The sequence below is a fragment of the Molothrus aeneus genome, chromosome 3 (assembly GCF_037042795.1).
Source record: "Molothrus aeneus isolate 106 chromosome 3, BPBGC_Maene_1.0, whole genome shotgun sequence".
Lineage (NCBI taxonomy): Eukaryota > Metazoa > Chordata > Aves > Passeriformes > Icteridae > Molothrus > Molothrus aeneus.
This window is the reverse complement of record NC_089648.1, coordinates 99,627,791-99,646,590: the sequence shown is the minus strand read 5'-3', so window position 1 is coordinate 99,646,590 and position 18,800 is coordinate 99,627,791. Positions and strand designations below refer to the sequence as shown.

The window sequence follows — 18,800 nt, the reverse complement described above, 5'->3', positions numbered from 1 at the left end:
AAACATTGCTTACAGTATTTCAAGTCTCAGGAAACAATGGTTAATGAAAGGGTTGCTGTGGGCAGCTCACACATTGCTTGCTGCACTTTGAGTTAAATGAGCTTGTAATTTAAAATGTTAAGTTACTCTCATACAACTGTGGAGCTGAGAGGAAGAGATACTTCAGATGTAAACCTTTAGAAGTGAATCTTTGGAACAGTGGATAGCTTGAACTCATAAGTCTCTTTCTGCTGTTTTAACTGTTCTAGGTTATTTCTGTATACAGAGATATTTTTGGCCAGGAGGCCAGTGTGTATACAGGAACCAGGGAGTTCCACATCAATCCATATAATGTTCAGGTAAACTGTTGACAAGGGATTTTGTGATGGGGTAGGGAAGGAAACAACTTGCACAGCCAAGCTCCATTTGCCTCTGTCATCTCTTTCAGATCGGTTATTCAGTTCTTTCTCGTGGCAACTATATTCCTCATTCTGGCAGAACTCTCTCACTTCTGCATCATTCACTGCAGTCCCTGGAGTCTATAATGAAGTGTGTGCACATGAGCTGGATGGTGATCCTGGTGGGCCCAGCAGCTGTTGGCAAAACCAGTCTGGTGGAGCTCTTGGCCCATCTCACCGGCCATCGGCTGAAGATCATGGCGATGAACAGCGCAATGGATACAACTGAGCTCCTGGGTGGATTTGAGCAGGTAAACGCTGGTTTGGTAATATGGCACAATTTCTCCTTCCTACCTGATAGTGGCCAGTCTGCTGTGAGCTTGGTGTTTGTAAATGGAGCCCTGGCAGCACGGTGTTCTGCATGAGCTAACTCCCTACTGGCCTGTTTGCAGGTTGATATCAACAGGCCATGGCAGCGCCTCTTGGAAAAGGTGGAGAGTGCTGTGAGCACACTTGTACGGGACAGTCTGCTCCTGGCAGAGCTTTGTGCAGATGATGCTGAACTCGTGCTGCGTGCTTGGAGCAATTTCATCCTGAATTACAAACCCAAATCTCTGGGGGAAGGAGGTGGAAGTGTTACAGCTGAATTAGTGAGCAAACTGGAGGGAATACTTGTACTTATCCAGCGACTAAACAACAAAATAAATTCTTACACAAAGGCAGGTATGTATGTTGGCTTTCCTTCTTCTTTTTTTTTTTTTAATAATTGTTTAAAATAAGGCATCAGTACTCATCAAATTTCATCTAATGGGGGAGAAGTGATGCAGAAAAGTACCTGTTTAGGGAGTAAAGTGTCAATCTGTTTTATATTTCTTTGTGCTTGCAAACTTTTTCTGTTCAAGTGGGTTTTGCCTAAGGGAAGCTTCTGAAGAGCTGGAGCCTCTGCTGTTATGTTCCCCTAAAAAGTAGGAAGCATATATGTTTGTTAACAAAATAACTACTATTTTTCTTGAATGGTGCTGGAAGCTACTTCATTAATGTGAGTCTCAGTGTAAGATGTATTTCCTTTCAGAGTTTGCTCACCTGGTAGAAGAGTTCCGGCGTTTCAAGCTGCAACAGGCCCAGGCTGCTGACTGCAACAGCCATGGCACTTTTGAGTGGGTAGATGGGATGTTGGTTCAGGCCCTGCAATCTGGAGACTGGCTCCTAATGGACAATGTTAATTTCTGCAAGTAAGAGATTTTACTGGCCTTGTTTCAGTGAACCCTTTGACCTCCCTGATTGACTTTGCCTCTTACTGAGTGATTCACAACTGAATATTTTGCATTTGATAATACACAGGAGCAATAAGTTAGATTTTCTGGAAGAGTCTCTTCCTTCTCAGACAGTGTAGCACTTGACAATTTTCCTGTTTCCTTATAGAGTAATTAACTCTTTGGGTTTTGCTTAAGGTTGGTACCATTTTGATTTCAGATCAGAGGGGGATCAAATTGGTACCTTTTTATGACCACATGAATTTGTTTTGAATGTAGCCCTTCTGTGCTGGACCGCTTGAATGCTTTGCTTGAACCAGGAGGTGTTCTGACCATGAGTGAGAGAGGTGTCATAGATGGCACGATTCCAACAATAGTTCCTCATCCAAACTTCAGGTACTTCTTTCTGCTTTTTGTTTCTCCTTTTTTTTTTCTCCTTTATCAAATAGCAGGTTTAGCATTAAAATGTCATCAGTGAGCCAGTCTACTGGTATTTTGAATGCTGTTCAGTTTGCCATGCAGTGTAGTGACACTCTCTAGCAGGGAAGAAAACTGCACTGTGGTGAGCATATAAAAGAAAGCTTAAGAGGCTTTGCTTTATATGCCTGTTGCAACACGAACTATTACACAGGAAAATGCATAGCAGTGTGCTTCTGCCTTGATTTTGCATTTCTGGTTTAGGACTTCAGCACTTCCCTGCTTCACTGTGATGAAATTGAGGATGCATTGAGGATGCATTGAAGTCTTGAGATATGCTGGTTATGAAAGCTGGTATATGGGCATAATAATTTTCTTCCCAGCTTTTTCCATCCCATATATAAATTTGAGTTTCCTGCAACGACAGGACTTTAAAAAACTCCAACAAACCACCCAAATAGACAGCCTGTTCTCTCAGACCTGAAGTAATCTCTGGGGAAGATGGAAGGAGAATGTAACAGGATTCTGTATCATTCCTACCTGTTACAAATTCATGACAAGGATATTGGGACTGATACCCTCTGGTTCCTCTGACTTGGAAACACTCTTGACTTTTCAGAAACCTGTTTCCACTACATTGTATCGCAGAAGTACTTTTTCCTCCTTGCTTTTAAGTGGTGTCTGTTGATAATAATAACTACTTGAATGTTGGATACTTTGGTTTTTAAATAGCACAGATTTATTTGAAGCTGTTGCTAAGACTTCTAAAAATCTTGATAGCTCGGAGGCATAGTCTAACTTTTCTTTGTAAGTGGGCAAATGATAGAACAGACATAATTCAGATAATAATAAGTTAGAAGTCATGCAGAATATCTGTGTCTAATTGCAAAGTATAACTATTCATACAGATTTCTTTTTAAATTCAGTAGCTGTCCCTGGATTTCTAGATACTGTGTTCCCATTTTTATGAAGAGGAATTTACTTTATGGAGAAGCAGATTTGGTAGTTCCAGAGTGATAGTTTAAGGGCCTAAGTTACATCTTAAGAATTTAAGGCAGTTGAAATGGGTGATTGTTGTAGGCCGCTTGCAACTTGAATTATTCTTTTCTAATACCCAACAGACTCTTCCTTTCTATGGATCCAGTTCATGGGGAAATATCCAGAGCCATGCGGAATCGTGGGATTGAAATTTACATTCCTGGGGAGAATGATGGAAATATATTGGACAGTCTGGATTTGAAGTTACTCCTGCATGGTTTGGGTTTAGTTGGAGACAGTGTCTGTGATGCACTTCTGGCTGTGCATTCAGAAACCAAGGAAGCAATAGCAGGTAAAAAAAGTCTGTTCACTATTCTTTAGCAACATGGGCTCATTATGTATATCTGGATGAAGTCTTTAGTATTAAACACTGGTTATTTTATTATGTGCTGATATAAGTAAGCACATAAAACTATAATCAGGTACTTTTGGATTGGTTTTTTTGCATTCCCAGGAAGTAGGCCCAAGTCATGGAAACGTGGTAGCTGCTGTGCTTTGTAAGGAGACATCAGACACTGGCACATTATCCCTTGCTATCGTGAAGCCAATGTATTCAAAGTGAAAATCAGCAAAATAGAGGGTTTGCACAAGTTGTATTTTGCAGCTGAGTTTCATTCAGCTCAGCTGTCTGATGTCTTTTTTTGAGCTGGTCATCTGTTATTTACAGTCTTGTCAGATTTTCGTATCAACCTTGGGAAGAATCCATTCAGCTTTCAGGTCAATAGGATATATTTGTTTTGTATCCTGACACCTGAAGTGGTGTTTGTCACATTAAAGGGCTGACAGTTGCTAAACATTTGTATCACTCTAATTGCTGTGTATCTTTCAGGTTCTGTGTCATCTTTGTCACTTTTGCTTCAGGCTGCTGTATTAATTGTGCAGCAAATACAGAGAGGCTTTGGATTAGCAAAGTCTTTTTACAGAGCCTGTTGGGAAGTTTATGGCCGCTCACAGCAACTGCAGATTAACCAAAAGGTAAAAATCCTATATTTGAAAGCTTTTCTTAGATCATCTAGATAAATAAAAAATGTAACTTCATGAGGCTAGTGTTTGAGATCCTCTGTTTCTTAAATGCCTGAGACAGAGACTGATGAAGATGGTGCTCTTGGAGTGATGAACCAAACAGTATCCTGTTTGGACTCTGAGGCTTGTAGTTTGTGACAGCTTCAGCTGAGACTTTGGGATATTCACACTGGTGCATCTGTAGCCTGTAACACTGTGCACACTCATCTGTAGACACATTCACTTCCTGTTTGGAACTGCACAGTGTGTTGTTTCACTTCTTGTAGGAATGTTTTGGTACTTTTATTGTGTACATTATATCGTGTTCGTAGAAGATTTGGTGTCTAGTAATTTCATAATACATACATGTAATTAAAGAGTTTCCTGAGGTTTGGTGCTTGAGTACATGCTACATGTCTGAATGTGACTCTAAACTGCTTTTTGGTTGTTTGTTGTAGCTTGTATTAGAATTGGTTACGAGGCATGCTTCCTCTCTGGCTTCCCCTGACACTTGGGGTGAGTCCTTGCTAGCAGTGGGATTGTGGCCAGACTCCCTGCCTTCGGGTCTGTTTGCAGCTGAGGATTCACTCCTTTCCACAGTCCAGAGTGATGGACAGGTCCTGATGTATTGTCTGCATAGACTAAACCTCAGAAACTGCAGGTAGGCAGGAAACTTTTTTTTTTGGTCTAGTAAAAGAGAAACAATTTATGTGAACTATTCATGGCATGTCATTGTTTATTGCAAAATCCTGTCTTCATGATACTGTGCAGGTAGAGATTGTGATAGTCATACTCTGTGTTCCTGTTACCTTTACCTTGGATACAACCACTGCAAATGAAAGTTCAATTATTTACTGCTTTATTCTTAAGTCTTCCAAATACATTCAAAAGACTTGACTTTTTAATTTTCAGTAAGTGCATTTGACTCATTTTGAGAGTTGTTTAGCAGAAAATGTGAATGCAAACACTGGGTTTAGTAGGTAATAAGAGCCCCAAAATTTCTTCCTTCAGTTTGCTTCTAAGCTTTAAAAAACCAGAGCATTAAAGTAGTTTAAAGTACACTAATGATTCTCTGGATTTCCAATTTTCATGGAATCAATTACTCATCAGTAATTTTAGGTCCAGTAGTTTCAGGTAAAAACAAAAATTTCCTTCTTCAGACAGAGCTGTCTGAAAGTAGCAGAGGCCCCTGTTCAGGGGGTGTATGAAAGAATTTTCTAATGATTTCTTGTGCAATATAGCTGTTAGTTTTTACAACACTGGTGCAAAAACTTAGTTTCTGCCTTCTTTGTTTAATAACCTCCTCTGGACTGTAGGTATACAGATAGGTACTGTAGGTTGCTTCCAGTGAAACAAGTGTGGAAGCTTGTAGTAAGAGAAAAAATTGGAATTGTAAACTCTTAGCAATATGCTGTGTTTGCCTATTTTTGTTCAGTGTTGTTGTTTATTTTTTACTCAATGACACTTCTTTTCCTATCTTTGTCTTTTTAAATTTGCACATCATTCTGGTGCACAAATCAGTCAGAATTTCTCAGTGAAATTCTGTGCATATTCTCTTGGGGAGTAGTGCATGAATTGTTGGTAGCAGTGAGCTCCTAATAATCAGTAGACACTATCAACTGATTTGAAGTTGGAAACTGGTTTTAAAGCTAAATAATGGAGGAAAGATCATTGCATTCCACTGATGCCTAAAGATGGTTGCAGAGCTTGACCTGCAAAATATATTTTTTCCTAGATCTGGCAGTTCAAGCCCTTGATTGCTGGACTTGTTTGTGTTTTAGGACATTACCAGTGACTCTGCAAGATCTTAAGAAAGTTCTGCAGTCCACTAATCCCGAGAATCTCAAGTTCAGTGCTGTTGAGATAGATGCAAACTGGATGGACGAAATGGAAGTTCTCCAGGCTTCAGTGAAATTGTTCATAGAAAAGGCAACCAATCAAGACTGGAAATTAAGAGTTAAATGGCTTAACTCCTTAGCCAAAAATCTGCCACAGGTGCTTGGTATGTAATCATTTAACTTTGTTTTGTCTAAGGGCTGAGTTGTTAAGTCTTCTATGAAAATATCCAGACTTTTCCAAATTATGGGTTATGAAGACTCTCAATTATCCACAGTAATTCAAGGGCATGGAGGCTCCAGGGAGGGACAGAAACAGGTTGTACATGTTAGGGAAGTAAGGAGATTTGAGCTAAACATTATCCTTTATTATTCAGCCATGTGTTTAACTTGTGCCACTTCTGAATTAGTAACTTTTGGATTGGTTTTTCATCTGTGTAAGCAAATATGCCTTTTCACTATTTCTTTTAGTGATAGTGAAAGCAGGCAAGTGCCTTCTGTGTATCTGGTGTTAAAATACAAATGTTTAGAAAGCCAAGAAACTGCAGAACTGAGATTTCTTGAAGCAGTGTTTTCTGAAAATTGAGGAAGATAGCTGAGAAGAGCTATTCACTTAATTACAGAATTAATCACATTAAACTCATGAAGCATTTAGGCAGCCATTAGTCCAAATAATTCACACATTTAGCTTTCTTCTATAGTCTGAAATCTCAGATATGTTGTCCCTATATTAATTGCTTCCTCTTTATTTTCCTGTTTTTTTCAGGCAGGTAGGTCTGTAAAGTAGAAAATATGTAAAAAAATAATGAAAAGTGTGCTCTTGTTTTCCTTATTGTAAAGAAAATTCACCCACCCCCCCTCAAAAAAAATGCATTGAGAGAAAGATTTGAAGATATAAATTCATTTTCACAAACCATATTTTACTAGCATACATGTAGTATCACTAGTTCAACTAGAACTCCTTATAAGATTTATGTCTTCAGCTCTGATATTCTGAGATTCTTCTGGAGCCAATACAAAATATGACCAACCAGCATATCCAAAGTGGATGCACAGATTTGATTCAGTCTGCTTGTGCTGGCTCAGTTGAAGTTATTTTTCTTGATTTGTACTAAACACTCTTTTATGCCCATGTTCTCCCCTCTTCACCTGCAGATTCAGTGAGGATTCAGCTGGAAGCGGGTGCTGGAGCCCTTGGTTGTTTTTATGCCAGTCCCCTCTCATCTGGAGTCAGTAACATGATCAAGTTGCTACAGCCAACTATGACAGGTATTCCTGGAAAAGATGGATGTAAGACATTGCTTCCTTTATTTGTTCTCTGAACACACTGCAACCCTTCTTAGGAAATGTTTCTAGCAAAACACAGGCTAAATTCTAAATATATGTTGCCTTTGTCATAAAAAGAAAGTACAACAAAGAAAACAAAAAAAAATTTCAACAAACACAAACATTCTTGCTGTCTAGAACAGCAAATATGGCAATTAAATGCATTCATACTATTCAAGTTAGAGATGAGTGCTCTGCCCATGAGTCCTGACTGTGTATCTGTGGCTCAGATGTGTTCCTACAGCTCATAATGATGTTCTGAAGAGTGATTCAAATATTCACTGCCTTTCTGACTTGATAGTTTAGGCACCCTGGTCTTCTTTTTTCCTCAGGATTTGTGTTAGCCCATCTGAAACCCATGGCTTGGCCTGTAATTTTCCCTTGGTGTTTTGTGGGGAGCTCAGACCTGTAGCTTCTTTTCCAAGCTTGTTAGGTGCATGAAAGCTGCATCCAGTGACAGTGGGCCTTTTATGGATGGTCCTGGGTGTCTTGCCTGGACTGGGAGCCAGACTTGAGTTTCTAAACTAATCCCTGTTTAATTTATTGTTACTGTTCTGTTTTACAGAACTTGCAGTCAGCTTTAGTGCTTTTCTGTTGGGATATCTGGAGTGGGAGAGTTCGACTGCCTTCCTCCTAGGCTGCTTCTTTCTTTCCTTAATGTTCTTGCATAGGCAGGGGGACCAAGAAAAGAACTGAGTGATGTTTCACTGCTGTCCTGTCTTGTCTGCCTTTCCAGATGAACATGTGATGCCTCTGGACCCAAGATGGAATATGCAGTTTTTGGAGATCATTAGAAATTCGATGAACTTTGATACAGAAATGGAACACACAGACCAGCTTCTTACACTTTTGAAGTCTGCCGCAAATCGGTGGGTTACAAAAAAACCCTTGTAAAAAGTGCTCATGCCTGTAACCAGTGCTGAGTAAGCACTTGAGATGTCTGCCAAGTGTGATTTTAGGTTTTGATACGTGTGGTCAAAAATATCAAGCAGAGGTTTTTGTACAGGTGTTTAAGTTCTTTGCTTCTGTTTTCTGTAGATGCATACTAAACACAATCACTTAATATAGGAGCAGAGCTCCCAGCATTCCATACAGGCTGCAGTACTTCAAGGAAAAATCAGAACTGTGGGATAAAGCATTAAAGAGGCAGAAGCAGCAGTGTGAGATCTCTGACAAAACTTAAATAGTTCTCCTGCTTTTGGATTTTGACTGTTTTTCCTAATAAGATTAGAAAGTGCACAGATTTTGAAGTTAAAGTGTTAAGAAAGCAGCTGCTCACATATCCTACAGGATGTGGTGTTGCATCTGTTTAGCAGCTCACTGGTTTTTCCTTCCTAGTGAAGTCAGGAATATGCTCCTTGTGAAACTTGCTTCTACAGAAACCATGTTCAAGCAATTAGTTGTGTTGCACTTCATGCTTCTTCCATAATACACTGACTGTATTATGTCACTTTGCAGTTCAAATGCCATGTTGTAGTTCACCATTCTCATAAGGCCAAGGTTTAAAACAGTTGGATTGATAACAACTTTATTTTTACTTCAGGGCAGTGTTATTTCTTGACCGAGAAAAGAGGAGTTACCTTGAGAAGAGTTTGATTGCCAGCAAGAAGCCAAGAAACAGTGCCTTAAGAATGTCTCTAGATTTCCACAAAAGTGGGTTGATTTTTGCTGTTCCTTTTGGTTCTGTAGTCAATTTGAAATACAGTTCATTTGCATTGTTATGAAATGTGTGCTTCAAACATGGTGTGCAAAGAAGGAATATGTGAATGTAAAGCAGTCAGATGAGGACTAGTGTGGTATCTAACACATTATCCTTAAATTAGAGATACCTAAGGTATCTATTTATGTCCTGCCTCTACAAGGTAATCAATGAATATGATTTTTCTCTTAATTAACCAAACTTTGAAATAACAGTGGAGAGAAACTGGAATAGTGTTCTGTCTTTAGCTAGCAAGAATAACCAAATTCTTCAGCTGTGTTTTTATGTAAGTGGGAAGTTTTACTTCTAAAACAAAGGGTAAAATTTAGTGATGAAGTTAGTGTACTGCATAGAAGCAATTGATCAAGGAATCCCTTATTATGGGTTTTTTAATATATGTATAAACTGCATAGAGGTAACCGGGAATTGTGTAAATAATGAAGGGCTACTTTTATTGCTTCATTTCTTGGATCTTTTCAGGTTGTGGTTTATTTCTCAATGCTAGAGAGGTTCTAGTGATCAGAAGTTGACCAAGTTGACCCACATGTGTCATGTGATGTGGCTGCAATATTCAGTCTCTGCCTTTCTTTTCCTCTTCCCCAAACCTCAGATCCAGGAAGTTACAACTGTCTTCCTCACGTAGTCGTGGTCAACCTTGCTGCTTTCTTTGAACTTTGGGATGCATTTGCACTTCACTGGGTGAAGTCTACTCAGGTGGCCTTAAGTGATGATGACACTCATAATGTGAGTAGATTTTCCATTGTACATTTATGGAAATTAAGTGAAATGAGATTGTGTGCAGAACGCTATTTTTAGTTTCAGGTGCCATGAAATAAAGTGCAGTGCTTCTGTTTGTATTCAGAATATGCCTAACAGTAGGCAAACAATCATGTTTGTTTCAGTTGCTGTATTTGTGTCCTCTAATACTTGCATAGGATGGCATGAAGTGTGCTGTAGGAGTGCTCCACTGGTGATAAACAGAGTATCCATTTCTATCTGTGATAAGAATGATATCTGACATGAAGGCCACAGAGGTGGTTCACTTCTCCCCTTCCCTTTTCAGACCATGAATATCATTTTGCTGAAATCTTGACATTGTAGACTTGTTGCATGGATTGGTTGGTTTTGGCTGCTGTAGTTCCCCTTGCTGGTGTGGTATTTTTAGAGAGCCTGTACTTGAGTCCTGGTTGTGTAGCACTAAATACAAAACCCTGTGGGACTCTGAAGTTTATACAAGTGATAGTGGTTTTGCTTTTTCTCCTGCTTGAAGTAAGAAGTCTTGTGTAACCTGTGGCAGGGGTAACTCTGTAACCCCCTTGGCTGGTTCTAGGTTCTGTGCTGCTCGCTGTGGCGGGACCGGCTCTGGGCCGTCTCTGACTCTGTCACCGTGGATTCACCAGGGTTGTCACTCCTGGCTCTGCACTGGCACTGGGTCATGAAACACCTCATTGACAGAATTCCTCAGATGCTTATTGGGTCAGACCAGACCAAGTGAGTGGCTTTGTTTAGTGGCTTTTGATTTGTTTCTGTTAAATAGCTGTATAAATTACTCTTTTCTGTAGCATTATAGCTGCTAAGCATTGTTTAGATTAGTGTCCCAAGTTATGTTCCATTAGTGATGCAAGTAACATCATTTATTTTTAAAATCTGTGTTTCCTACCACTGTGCTTCTGCTTGCTCAAATGATCATCTAGAATTTTACCCCTTTAGTAAAAGAATACTTATACATCCTTATACATCCTTTTGTCTTGTTTCTCAAACTTTTGTTAACTGTGGGCTTTTTTCCTCCCCTCTGTCCCTCCCTTTTTTTATTTTTTCCTCTACAAGGATTTCCAGGGAAATTCAATCCATTTCACAGCAGATTCAGAACTGCTTGGTCAATCCTGCTGGTAATTCAGCCAATATGAAGATACTACAGAAGTCTCTAGGAAGACCCCTTCCATTTAAGGTATCAATATTATGTTTGCAAAGGATTTGTATTTCCAGCAATGTCCAGATAGGCTTTAATATATTTACAGCACTTGCTTTTCAGGACAGAGAAAACACAATTTTTTTCTATTTTTAAGATTGATTAAAAAAAATTTCAGCACATGTTAATATACATATCTTTTGAGAAAGATATCAGTTATCCAGAGATAGTATTTGTACTATTAATTATGCTATGTTTAATTAATTATGTCATAGAAAGGGGGACCTAAGCATAAAAATATTACTCCTTGTTGTGTTTTGGAGGCTTGTGAATATCAAAATGCCACTTGCTTATTCAGTGAACACAGGTGTATTTAGAACAGCCTATGCACTTCCTTTTATACAGCACAGGATGGGGCTGCCTTATGACTTCGCAAAACAAGGCCTTTAAAATTTGAAAGTTTTGGAGTTTGCTCTTCATATATTTCAGAATCTGTTGTAATTAATTTTTAAAAAAATATTTCAGTGATTTTTTTAAAGAGTACAAGTCCCTGTTTAAAAGGAGCGCACAAGTAGTCATGTGCAGTTGTGTTGGTCACTAGTGCTTAGACCTAGGTTTTTATGACCTTCTCTCTCAAGGATACTGAGCTATCAAAAAATGCACATAGTTACTTTATGAGACTGAAAAACATTCAGTGCTTACTGAGGATTTGGAAAGATCCAAATGTATTTAGGCATCCAAATGTATCTAACATATCTAAGCCTCCAAATGGATTTAAATTGCAGGTGCAAACTGTAATTTCTTGTAAGTGACAGTAGCTCCTGGTATTTTTTAATTATTTTGTATATTTATTGCCCTTGATTTAGGTAAATTGCCCAGTTGAGATACTATTTGTCTGCATGATCTATGTAGTTTCTTCATGAAGGGGAAAAACCCTTACTTGACAAGGAGGAATTGTAGCCACCTGTTTTAATTTGTCTTCCTGCTGTATTGAGTCAGGCTACTAAAAGATTATTTTTAGGCTGTTGTTGCAGGCTGGTTATATATGCTTGTACTTGAGTTGTGTGCATGTGAATTTGAAATCTTAGTTTTGTCTGCAGTCACAAATCTTGTTTGTGGTTTTGTTGAAACAAATTGTCTGAAACAATTGTGCTGAAACAAATTGTCCTTCTCGTGTTTCTAGGATAAACTGGGCATGGAATGTTTTTCTCAGTTAAAAGCTCTCAGCAAACCACTGAACATCTTGGAGCTAAGATTGGCCTGTGGAGACACTAGATGGCAGGAAAAAATGTGCTGTGTGAAAATTGCTGCCACAGGAGTGAAGATGAAGAAAGCATTGCTGCAAGCTGATGGCCTGATAATAAGAGCCAATCATTTAGAAGATGTTAGTCTGGGTAGGTTACACTTGTGAAGAGCCCAGCAGGATGATTTCTGCCATCTCCATTCTTTTGTACACTCATGGAAAGGATGTTAAATGTTCACTGACAAGAAACATAGTACATATATTTATGTGCCTCTTTTATTCTGTCAAACAGGTCAGCTACAGACATTTTTGAAAGCTGTGCATTCACAGCTGAGAGCACAAGGAGTCACATACAGTTATTCAGAAGAAAGGCTTCCTGAAGACACCATTTCCAACCAGTTAGACCCTGCCCTGCTAAGCCAGCTCTGCAGTCAAGTTCAGCTGTGGCCTGCCATGGAATACATAGGGGTGCTCTGGCAGTACAAACTAACAGCAGATTATTTGGCCAAGGCTTGTGCAAGAAGGTAAGAAGAAGTTTGGAGAAAGAACTGCTGTATTCCTTTCATGCTATTCCAAATCCCTAGCTAGAAGGTGTAACTTTGGTGCTTTATATCTGCATGTAAATCTGTATGTATGTATTTGTGATTCATATACACCTGTGTATGTGTGCATATATATCTATGCAGCACACTGATATATGTGTATTAGGAATCAACAGAAGGTGTTTTCATTATATTGCTGGGGGCTACTGCAGAAAAACAGAATTAGACCTGGAGATGAAGGAAGTAGACTAGCATGCATGCTTCCTTTTGTGTAAACTATACACACATAGAATCATAGTTTTAAATAACATTATTAATTTAAGAAGTGTTGGTGTTGTTTTAAGGGGCCAAGTGTATTTATTTTTAGTCTGGTTTGCCATTCCTTAAAAAAAAGATAATCATTTATGGAGTTTAGTGAAAGTAATTTTTTTGTGTAATGAGACTCTTAGAGTCAGTGGTTCACTCTTGAATTCAGCAAAGTTCTGACTTTTCACAAAAGCTATAAAGCTAGAAAATGGTTTTTCCCCAAATGTTTTGTGTGTTTTGCTCAGCATGGAGCTTCTAGCTACAGGAGATTACACTTTTCCCCCTTTTCTTGTGTTTAGATTTTGTTAGCTTTGAAGAATTCAAGAGTTTTGAGTATTATTTGAGTGCTTGTTCTTCCCTAACATTTGGAATGCAGTAATTTTAACCTTTTGGTGACTTTGCTTGCCATTCTTAATTGGTTTTACTATCCAAGTGTTGGAACTCTGATGGTTGGTATTCCAACATCCAAGTGATTTATTTCGTGTGCCCTGCTTAAGCACTGCTTAGGTTGCATTTTTTTTACCTGCTACAGGAAGAACTGCAGTCAAGACTTAAGCATCTGTTCAGATTTAGCTCAGTTCATAGCTTTTTCTCTGAAGCTGACACCAGCTGCTTCTCACCAGCTCTCTGGACTGTGGCACTTGTTGCACCTTAATGAAGTAAGAACAAATTTTATTTTAATTTAATTTAATCAGATCTTTAGTTTAATTAATCTTCCTGAAGTTTTCAAAGGTTCTTCAAAATATGAATATCACTTAAGATTTTTGACATGCAGTTTTTCTATGTCTGCCTGACAAAAGCTGTTCCTTCTTTTAACAAGAAAAGTTAATAACTGTGAGCCTTGAGAAAATGCAATTAAGACACCATGTTGAAAGATAAAATACAACAAAATCTCAAATAAAATAGTCTGTTTGGTAGTATTGTTCCATACATCCATCTGTGACCTAATGGGCAATTGTTTGGATGGCAGGTGCCAGCCTGGTTGTATCTATGTATTCAAAGTAATTCTATGCTGAAAAATGCTTTCCTCTGTTCCCATGCCTCTAAAGTTTTTTAGTTCTGTTGCAAATCAAACAGACTGATAAAGCTACTTGATGCATTTTCTGTAGAACATTTAATAACTCTGCTTAGTATTTATTGTACAGTGGTTGTGTTCCCACAAAGCACAGTAAAACACAAAGTTCACCTTAAATGCTTCAGAGCAGAGTATTGGATGGCTTTACCTGTTTCATGCCTCTGCATCCTTGTGTATTGTAACAAAAGGTTGCACAGACATGGACTACAGGCTGTATTCTAACAACTTGCTCTGTAAACATGCTGCATATTTCACAGACAGGAGACAGTGCTGACCTCAGGAAGTTTACTCTTCATTGAGGAGATGCAAGCAAATGCTACGTGAATTTGAAAGGATCTTGGAGAGTATCTTGGACTATCCCTACTGAAAAACAGAATCATACTTTCTTTGTACATGTGTGTGCTTAGTTTTGTTTTGCTCCCTGTACATTATTCTCACCTCTAGGTTTTTGTTTCTCCTTAGATATCCCCTGAAGAAATGTCTCTTCTGTCATCTCAGCTAGTTAGTGCTGTGTTAGCATCCTTTTGGAGCAGTACTTTCACCACGGACCCAGATTACTGGTTGACCTGGAGGCCACTGCCTGCAGCAGAGGAAAACAAATTCTCTAAATCCCATGTGAACCCTTCTACGAAGGTTTGTCTCTTCTGATCTAATCAAATTCTAGGCTGAATGCTCTTGTTGACTAATTCAAGTTTTCTAAAGCAATATTGTAAGTTCTAGCATAGTCAGAGCAAGTTGCATCTGAATGATCTAACTCTTAATCTCTTGATTCAGGGCCCAGGCATTTTGACCCGAGCTGTTTTCTCAAAGTGCTTCTTTGAAATTCTAACTAGTAGCAGCAAGACAAGCCAGTGGGATGTGAGTGGGCTTCCTGTCTTGTCATCATCCCATGTAACACTGGGAGAATGGATGGAGAGAGCACAGCAGCTTCACAAAGTCAACACAGTGCTGTGGACCAACCTGGCTCTCTCTTCAATAGCAGATTTTAGGTATGACCTCTTTTCTACATATTTGTTATTTAAATCAAGCATGTTACAGAAGGTTGCTTACTGTGTGTAAATATTTTCTCATTCCTTTTCTTCAGACACACAGATGCTAGACTACAAGGAATAATGCTAGGCAGACTGCTCTCTGCCCTGGTAGATCTGATTCCAGTGGATCTTCAAGAAGAATTTTTGGAGTGCTGTGAGAAGCTTTACCTCAAGGATCCTATTGCATATGAGTACCTTCTCAAGATACTTGAAAGCATCACTGATCAGGAATTACTTCCTAAAGAATTCCTGTTCCTTCTGCTCACTTGCTTGCATCAGTTCTATGGGGAAGGGCTTCAGGAGTTACCGGAGACGGCTTGGCGAGGAAGCCTCTGGGTGAGCATTGGCTTGGTGCAGATCCAGATGTGGATTCCACAGACCAGGTTTGATCCAGCTGTTAAAAGAGAATACAAGCTCAAGTACTCAAAAGAAGAGGTGAGTATGAAGCCAAGTTGGTTTTTACCTTTGTTATGTGTAAAATCAATGCAGAGGAGTTTGGCTTGGTCATGATTTTTAAACTATACCGTTAGAACTTCTTCTAATATCCAAAAAGTTGATGTACCTCCTTGGTTACTAAAATAAGAACTGCTGTGAATGGCTTATTCTTTCCTTTTTAGTTATACCAGCTGGAGTGTGAATGGAAAACACATGATTTTTCATGTCAGCTGCATACAGGAAAAAGTATTGAAGATGAAACAGTCAGCAACTATATTCATCCCCATATCAGGTAACACCCAGGCACTGAACCCATCTCTTTTAGAGTGGACATGTCATCTTTGAGTGCTCAGGCTCTGAAGCTTTACAATTTTTCTCTCTTTCTGTAGAAACTAGAGTTGCTGGTTTTAAAGTATCAATTTACATGTTGAGGTGGTAGAGAAGAAGCAACTGTGCTCCTTACTTGCAATAAGGAATTGTCTGTACACTTTGTACTGCTGAAAATAGAATAATTAAAGCAGTGGCCATCATATATTGATGTTGAAACCATGCCCGGAAGTAAAAACAATGCCATACATTTAAATTACAGTACTTTCCTTAAATGTGACAATATTATCAATCAGCTGAAGTGAGATGAATTATATATCACTGTAGTTTCTCAAGGCCATTATATGTGCCAGTGCTATTTTGCAGAGTTCTTCAGCTGATATTACTGGGGGAAAATCTGCATAGTGTGTTTTAGCAATAGCCTTTGCCTGTGTTGCAGTGGATGAATTAAATTTCTTACCACACAGAGTAGAGTACACTGTTGATAATCAGAATCTGTAGTCACTGTTATTTTGTTTGGGGCTGTTTGTAGCTTTTTTTTATCAGAGGAACTTGAGGAGAAAATTTTCAGCAAAGAGCTTTCTCTTTTCTGTAGCCTTCAGGTGTGTTCTGTGTACATGAAGATAAAAACTGTCTATTATTCATTATTTTCCACTTTCAGTAGGAATTTTTGATTTATTATTATGCATATAGAGGCTCTGGTAGTTCCATACTACTGCTTAAAGAGATGATAATAATTGAAAGCAGGTTCTGAATGGATGAGTTTTACCAATTGCTTGTGGTAATATTATTTTTTTTCTTAATGCTCACAGAGCTGTCAGGTAGTAAGAAAAAAGTACTTGAAGTTTGTTGAAGTGGCAGGGAGAGAAGAAATCTACATCTGTGGGCTAAAAGGCTGTCCCTTATTTTTCCTTATTTGCTGATAAGGATTAATTTTGGAATAATACAAGGAATAATCTGATTAATCTTTTCCTGTATCTAACTGCTATGTTAGATCCATTTAAACAAGTTCATATGAAAAGTATTCCCATGTCTAAAGCGGTCAATGTTATTTCTTAACAGGCTGTTGCATGAAAGAATGCAAAGGCTGAAGGAGCAAATAAGCAGTCTTTCTAGAAGGAAGGCCTTCAGGCCTCCGGCTCCTCTGTATGATTGCTTGTACCAGGAGGCTCACCAGTACATCAGCAGCATAGCACGGGTTTCCTCAGTCCAAGACCTTCTAGCCCGCCTCCTGCAGTTCCTCCGTGGAGAGAGACCTAAATCACTGCAGGCTGCACAGAACCTGTTAAATGAAGAGGCATCGTGGCAACAGTCACACCATCAGTTTAGAAAGCACCTGGCAGAGGAGTATGCTGTGTTCCCTGATGCCATCGCTCCCCTGCAGGCTGCCATCATGCAGCTGCAGCATGGCATGCGATTAGTGGCTTCTGAAGCGAGCGCAGTGCTGCAGAGCTCTGTGTGCCCTGCTGATCTCAGCAACCTCCTCACTTCTTTGCTGGCATTTCCTTCTGTTGGCTGGGCCTTTCCCACTTACTTTGCTCGGGCAGAAATTTTATGCTCAGTGAATTCAGTTGGGGTACTTAAAGGACTTAAAAAGTTCTCTCTGAAGCACTCTGAAGGAGGATCTGAGGGAGCTGAGCAGCCTTCCCCAACTCCAGAGCAGCTCCTGGTGAATGCTTTGCTGCATCTTCAATGCCATGTACTGTCCAGAGGAGAGATGGACCCGAAATCTCTGCAGCTCTTCAGACATCTGTGTCGGGTAAGCTCTGGATGCCCATAACTGGGAGTCTTGCTCTGAACCTGTCCCCTGTGGAAGACATGGATCTGCTAAAACAGCTCTAGAGGAGGGCCACAGGAATCATCACGAGGCTGGAACACCCCTCTTGTGAAGAAAGGCTGACAGAGTTGAGGTTGTACAGCTGGGGGAAGTCTCTGAGGAGACCTTGTTGTGGCTTTTCAGTTTATAAAAAGGAGGGAAGGAGACTTTTCACCCAGGCTTGTAGAACAGGGCATAAGAGTTTTAAACTGAAATAAGGTAAATCTAGATAGAATATAAAAATAATTGTTTAGAAATGTGTATGGTGAGACACAGGAACTGGTTATCCATAGAAGTTGTGGATGCTGCAACCCTGAAAGTGTTTGAGAGTGATTGGATGAGGCTTTGAGCAACCTGGTCTAGTGGAAGATGTCCCTGCCCATGGCAGAGGGGTTGTATTAGATGATCTTTAGAGGTCCTTATCTTGATAATTATTAGTAGGATGTTCTTTAAAATCTTCTAATTTTTTCCCAATTAATTGTAAAAGATAATCTAGTATACTGGATTAACTTGTTTGAATTTATCAAGGCATAAAACAATAGCCTGTAATAATTAGTAAAGATTTTATTTATGTAAGAAAAACCCCAAGCAGCAAAACCCAAAGTTGGACATGCACAGAAAAATGCACCCCAATGCTAACTTTGTGGAGAGTTTCTTTATTAAGTGTTGAGGAAAGGAGATTGGAACTTGGTCAAGTACTCTGTTGTGTATTGTCTTTACATTTTCCTCATTAGCTTGTTAAGAGGGTAACTCACAAATATTAGATGGCTTTGATCTCTACTGTTGTAGACCACAGAGGAGGGAAGAGCCCAGCAAAATAGATGCTGCCCCAATGATGGAATAGAGATGATGTTAAACACTGACAAGTGTAGAAGCATCTTGCTCTGTGTTTCCTTAGGCAATTGTAAACGAATGGGATGAGCAGGAGCGCCGTGCCCAGGAGCAGGAGGCCATGGAACGCAGCCTGTACAGGTACAGGAGTAAAAGCCACGGGAAAGGACGGAGCGAGGAAGAGGAGGAAGAAGAAGAATTCAGGAGGAGATTTCCTTTTCATGAAAAGGTAATAAATTACATCTGAAGTTGCTCCTGAAAGTAAATGCTGTAAATGACATGAGGAATGAAGTAGTTTTTCCTTCAACCAAAAGCCAAATTGGGGCAGATTTTGATAG

General features: G+C 39.3%; 1 protein-coding gene across 1 annotated transcript in view; it reads left to right on the top strand.

Moving 5' to 3' along the window:
* MDN1 (midasin AAA ATPase 1) overlaps positions 1-18,800 on the top strand; it is a 93,687-nt gene that overhangs the window by 44,090 nt on the left and 30,797 nt on the right. Inside the window, exons 41-64 of the mRNA XM_066547482.1 lie at positions 249-338; positions 428-688; positions 830-1,100; positions 1,450-1,609; positions 1,910-2,026; positions 3,169-3,377; positions 3,915-4,060; positions 4,546-4,748; positions 5,869-6,089; positions 7,078-7,191; positions 7,985-8,117; positions 8,792-8,901; positions 9,558-9,691; positions 10,278-10,438; positions 10,775-10,895; positions 12,040-12,250; positions 12,392-12,623; positions 13,480-13,606; positions 14,485-14,655; positions 14,797-15,011; positions 15,107-15,488; positions 15,671-15,780; positions 16,878-17,574; positions 18,530-18,691. Of these exons, the coding sequence (XP_066403579.1) occupies positions 249-338; positions 428-688; positions 830-1,100; positions 1,450-1,609; positions 1,910-2,026; positions 3,169-3,377; positions 3,915-4,060; positions 4,546-4,748; positions 5,869-6,089; positions 7,078-7,191; positions 7,985-8,117; positions 8,792-8,901; positions 9,558-9,691; positions 10,278-10,438; positions 10,775-10,895; positions 12,040-12,250; positions 12,392-12,623; positions 13,480-13,606; positions 14,485-14,655; positions 14,797-15,011; positions 15,107-15,488; positions 15,671-15,780; positions 16,878-17,574; positions 18,530-18,691 (4,758 nt within the window). The remainder of the gene's footprint in view (positions 1-248; positions 339-427; positions 689-829; positions 1,101-1,449; positions 1,610-1,909; positions 2,027-3,168; positions 3,378-3,914; positions 4,061-4,545; positions 4,749-5,868; positions 6,090-7,077; positions 7,192-7,984; positions 8,118-8,791; positions 8,902-9,557; positions 9,692-10,277; positions 10,439-10,774; positions 10,896-12,039; positions 12,251-12,391; positions 12,624-13,479; positions 13,607-14,484; positions 14,656-14,796; positions 15,012-15,106; positions 15,489-15,670; positions 15,781-16,877; positions 17,575-18,529; positions 18,692-18,800) is intronic.